Source organism: Nematolebias whitei, chromosome 4, assembly GCF_014905685.2.
Source record: "Nematolebias whitei isolate Nwh7 chromosome 4, NemWhi1, whole genome shotgun sequence".
In the NCBI taxonomy this organism is placed as follows: Eukaryota; Metazoa; Chordata; class Actinopteri; order Cyprinodontiformes; family Rivulidae; genus Nematolebias; species Nematolebias whitei.
In genome coordinates, this window is record NC_056501.1 from 9187851 (window position 1) to 9193769 (window position 5919).

The window sequence follows — 5919 nt, forward strand, 5'->3', positions numbered from 1 at the left end:
CTGGACATGTCCAAACCACTGTCCCTCCTCTGGACATGTCCAAACCATCTCAGTCTGGTCTCTCTAACTTTATCTCCCAGTTGTTCAACCTGTGCTGTACCTCTGATGATCTCATTCCTAATCTAATCCATCCTTGTCACTCCTAAGGAGAACCTCAACATCTTCATTTCTACTTCCAGTTCTGTCTCCTGTCTTTTTGTCCATGTCTCTGTCTACAGACCATACAATACAGCTGGTCTCACCACTGTCTTGTAAATTTTCCTTTGACATTTGCTGACACCTTTTTGTCACAATTCACTCCTGAAGCTTTTCTCCATTCACTCCATCCTGCCTGGACTCTCTTCTTCACCTCTTTACCACATTCCCCATTTTCCTGAACAGTGGACCCCAAGTACTTGAAGTCCTGCACCTTTGTGACCTCTGCTCCTTGTAGCCTCACTATTCCACCTCCTCCCTCTCATTCACACACGTCTTACTACGGCTGACTTTCATGCCTCTTCTTTCAAGTGCATACCTCCACCTCTCCAAGTTCTCTTCCACCTGTTCCCTGTTCTCACCACAGAACACAATGTCATCTGCAAACATCATAGTCCACGGGGATTCCTGCCTGACCTCATCTGTTAGTCGGTCCATCACCAGAGCAAACAAGAAGGGGCTCAGAGCAGATCCTTGATGCACTCCCACCTCCACCTTGAAGCTATCTGTCACTCCTACAGCACATCTCACCACTGTCCTGATACATGTCCTGTACCAGTCTAACATACTTCTCTCCAGATTTCCTCCTGCTGCAGCGCCCTGACATTAGCACTGAAGGAATTTATTAGTATTCAACCATTATTCTTCCATTTCTGACACACCTTTAATTTTAGATCTCTTCTCCCAGAGTCTGTCAGTCAGGATCCAGTCTGGATCATACCAACAAACCTAATTTAAACCTGAAAACATTTGAGGGTTTGAGTGACGTAAACAAACAGATCATTAACTCGTCCGATTAGCAAAAGAACATTTAAGATTAAAAAATCCTGAAATGCATCTCATTTTAGAAAAACAATCAGCGAAAACAACCCATCTACAAAAAGATATCATGCACGCTTCAAACATAAAATCTCCTTTGCACATCTGACACCCTCAGTAGATTTGACCCAAATACGTTGTGAAAACCTCACCGAGTCGTGTCCATGAAGCGAACAGACTTCATATTAGTGAGAAAAGCAATCGGAGGAGCAGAAAACGGCACGACTCTGTCAGATTCTCACCGTGATGCTGCACCACTCACACCTCATCCCCGCGAGGACCTCAGAGGATCCGCACGAGCGGCGACAAACTTCACACCTGGCCGCTGACGCCAGGTTCCCCTCCCTCCAGTGGTGGTGGAATGTGTCCAGCTGGAGACGATGGAAGATTTATCGTTAATGGGCTTCAGCATGGCCAAGACAAGCAGCCACTCAGAAAAACTCGTCCAAACTGAAATACAGATGTTTCAAAGATGCTTCATTTCTCACAGAAAGTGATTCTGTCAAATGGATTTGTCTGAAAATAAATGATTTGTTGGTCATTTACAAAAATCTACTAAAACACGAACAGAATTGTTGGTCCCATTACAGATTCAATAAATCTTGCATTATAGTCAATATTTAAACTGTTAGATCTTAATGAGCATCAAGTTCAAGTTCAACTAGGTTTATTGTCATTTCACCTCATGTGGTACGATGAGCTGGAACAGAATTATGTACAGAGTCCCAGATACATCCAACAATGGCAACAATATAAAGTGTAAAACAATCAGTAAATAAGGATCTAAGATATACACTAAACCAGTGTTTCCCAATTATTTTCTGTTATGCCCCCCCAGGAAGAAGTAAACATTTCGCCCCCCCAACTCTGCATCGCGACTGTAAATAGTATCTATATAATTGTTATAAGTACACCCCTGCATAACATTGTGTCCTTATTAACATTAAAGGAAACAAAAAGAATATAGAGTAACTTACAACCAAGAATAACTTTATTAACATTGTTTTTTTTTGTCTTTAAAGAAAGCAACTTAAAGTGCATCAGTCTGCCTGAAAAAATAAAAACTTCAATCCTTAAACTGTAAACATTTTTGATCATTTGATACTGAATTAATCAAATTAAATATAATCAATAAATTCAAATTGATCAGCAACATTTTAACTCATGAGTGTTACATAAAACACTTTGACCTACAAAACAAAAATCAATAAAACAATTTATGCTGATTCTATTTTATTTTTATCAAAATGAGGAAGTCAGGATCAATGAGCACACTCATAGATAAAACTAAAAAAACATTGTCAACGTGAAAGAAGAAAGAGGGAGCAGGTAACCATCTTGCTTTGAGTTTACTCTTTGTTGCATGCCGTCCAGAGTGTCATAAAAACAGCAGCGGAGGACCGAGGAGGTGTCGGTCAGAGTTTATTTATCGTGTCAGCAGCAGAGGGGAGCGACACGGTTCATGCATGGCTCCCAAAACGACAAGGCAGCCATGTTTGTTCATAACTTTATTATTAGGAACACACGTGACAAAATGAGAATGGTGGAAGAAAAAAAAAAACTACTCCCTGCAGCAAAAAAAGCATGTTTTCTAGGGTCACATGCACCCCCCACCCCGGCATTGCCCCGGCCCCCCCAGGGGGGGCGCGCCCCACTATTTGAGAAGAACTGCACTAAACGAACGCCAAGCGGTACGCTAAAAGATCCAAGATATACGCTAAACACTAATAACGTAAAACAATATGACGCAGCAACAGCAGCCCAAACATGAGTCTGTGTGAGCAGATGGGTACGAATGAATACAGCAGCATGAAATAATCAGCAGCATGAAATAATCAGCAGCATGGATAATCAGCAGCATGAAATAATCAGCAGCATGAAATAATCAGCAGCATGAAATAATCAGCAGCATGAAATAATCAGCAGCACATGTCACCAATCAAATCACAGTGATAATCCTGGTTAGAGATTCATGAGTCTAACAGCTTCAGGGTAGAAGCTGTTCCTCAGTCTAGTGGATCTACACGTAATGCTCCTCAACCTCCTGCCTGAGGGAAGCGACTTTACGATCTTAAATTCTGTGCACGGTCAAGCGCTTCATATTAAGGCTTGCCTTAGAAACCAAGTGAACCCCATCTGTGTTTTTCCTGCATTGCAGCACCGGCATTGGCTGTAACGTTACACGTGGTTGAAACCACGTGTAACGTTACAGCCAATCACCGAAACTTAACACCGAAAGAAGAGGCATATTTTGATCCATACACCGACCGAAGCAGTTCAGTTCCATAAAAGAACCCAAGTTTGGTACTCAGCCCTACTCAGCACCCTTCCCAGGATGCTATCTGGGCCAGTTAAGAGGATTAATCCTCCTGAAGGTACTCCTCACTTCTGCTGAGGTCACGCTGAGAAACTCCTCATCCGGTGGTGAGGTGAGTCTGCTGCTGGGTGAACTGTTCAGGTCTTCAAAGCAGGCATAGAACCTGTTAAGAGCATCAGGCAGTGATGGGTCCCTAGAGCATTATGCACCTATGCTTTTATAGTCTGTTATACACTTAATGCCCCTCCACATGCTCCATGTGTCCTGTGAGGAGAAATGTGCCTGGATCTTCTGTGCAGATGTTGCTTTGGCCCTCTTTATACTGTACCAGCAGCCAGCTCTTTCCTTGTCCTCACAGTTCCTGTGAGTCACCAGACCTGAAGGCAGTATCCCTGGCTTTCAGCAAGGTATGGACCTCTGCGTTCAGCCAAGGTTTCTGGTTCAGATAGCACTTCACAGCTCTGGTGGTGGTGACATCATCAACACACAGAAGCCTTCAAGCTTTTGATCCTTCAGCTCGTTTAAAGAAAACAAACTGGGTCATTTGATTTGCTTCTGTTCATCACACGGACCATGGAGCTCAGAAAGATTATAGATGTTAAAGGTAACAAGCTGCTTCTTGTTCCTCTGACCATACAAGATTACACAAAAGTAGAAAGTTCATGAGACTGTTGCCAATCTCTCACGATGTGGACGCAAGAGGAAATGCGACCACAGGTTGCTCAGGCACAGTGTAGACAGTAGGGATCTCTTTCTGATCACATTTGAGATCATGATGATGGAAGAAGACCCAGAAGGTATGTGAATCTGCACAGGGCACAGTGAAGTCTCAAGACTTTCAAGGATGTAGGGAAACATCCTACCCAGTGTCAGAAACTCAACCTTAGTATGAGCTCAACTGTCCGTCAACAGGAAATATCCAGCTGAATCAGTAATCCAGTGAAACTTCTTGTGTTCAATATGGACTCAACAATAAAGGATGACATTAAACTTTTGTCAGTTTCAAGTTATTTCAATATATATTTTTTTTTAATTAATTTGGAAGATAACATTTATCTGGACTTTAAGGATTCAGTCAGACCACCTGGTTCTCCTGCTTCAAATCAAATCTGTCTCCAACAGGAAGCAGCAACTCGGCACTTCACTCAGACAGAAATTGAACATCAGATTCTCCAACACGGAAAAATAAAACCCTCATTAGCTCTGACTGAACTGATCGATCAGTGATGGCTGCTTCCTGTCAGCTCTCTGAGCGATGGTTGGACCCGTCTGCAGTGCTTCAGCTGCTGGTTTCCTGTCAGTCGGGCTGCAGTGGAGCCAGCCTCAGCTCTGCAGGAGCTCCCAGCTCCAGGACACTGATTGGAGTCAATGAGTGTAACAGATTGATCAGCAGCTGCTCCGAGGAGACAGCAAACATCTTGATTTAGACTTTTCTGAGTGACTCTAACTAAAGAGGTGATCGATCAGACTGAAGGAATCAAAAACTCTCCCGTGATTCAATAACAAGAATCAGGCTGCTGCTGATTGGTAAGTCTTATTTTCAATTAAATAAAAACATTGTGCTTACTATGGAAGATTTGTTGTCCAAGACGCGCCTACAGTCCCAACTATAGTTCAATCTACATTCCAACCTACAGTCCCACCTACAGAGATGAGGCTAAAACAAATTCTTCCATGTTCTCCTTCTTTTGAACGTGTGAAATAAAGAAAAACAGTGCTCAAACATAGAGCCTTGTGGTACACCTCCATCTGTTTGAATGTAAAAGCTTCAGATTTGTAAACGGGAGTGTGTATCTGATTTTATTCATTCAATTCATTCAATTCAAAGCCCACAGACATGAAAGAACCTGAAGCAGCTGCAGACTCTCCGTCTCTGACCACAGACTGTACAGGTTATAGGCGTTGTGAAGAGATTCCATCTGTGGTTCAAACTTTACACCTTCAGCTGTTGGACTGAAGCATCTCTCACCTGCTGCAGGTTCCCGTCCAGGTGGCAACTCCGACAGTCAGCACAGGTGAAAGAAGCGCAGTCAGCGTGGACGTGAAGCTCACACACTGAAACACATTAAGATGTGTCAAATGTCAGAATGATCTGGACCTGCAGTTGATACCAAAAACATGGAGGACCAGAACTCTTCGTTTTCTCACTCTGACAGTTTGATGTCTTGAACAAACCTTTTGCAATTTTGTATTGTCAGTGAGATGTTAAACGTTAATAAGTTGTTATATTGCTAAAAAATAAAAATAAAAAAAAGAGGAATGCCAAGCACTGAATGATCGTTGTAAAATAATGACTTTTTCACTTAAATGTTAAAGTTAAAAGAAGCAGAATAGAAGCTAAAATCAGCTAAACCAAAGTTAAAGGCTAAAATGAACAAAACAGTAGTTAACAAACTAGTGATAGTACTGGTGCTGGACTGCTGGTACTGAATTTGGTACTGTGATGTACCGAGTGTTGGTACTAGTGCCGTAATGGTTCTGTAATTTTACAAAGGATAGTACAGGTGTTTGTACTAATAATGGTTATGTGATACAACTAGGAATGGTACTGGTGATGGTATTGATGTTGGTATTGGTACTATTGATGG

At 42.2% G+C, this 5919-nt stretch overlaps 1 protein-coding gene across 1 annotated transcript in view; it reads right to left on the reverse strand.

The window, feature by feature from the left end:
- LOC119408825 (diacylglycerol kinase theta) overlaps positions 1–5919 on the reverse strand; it is a 23797-nt gene that overhangs the window by 13438 nt on the left and 4440 nt on the right. The window contains exons 4-5 of the mRNA XM_037675675.1: positions 5301–5386; positions 1257–1385 (exon numbers count right to left, since the gene is read on the reverse strand). Coding sequence (XP_037531603.1) covers positions 1257–1385; positions 5301–5386 — 215 coding nt within the window. The remainder of the gene's footprint in view (positions 1–1256; positions 1386–5300; positions 5387–5919) is intronic.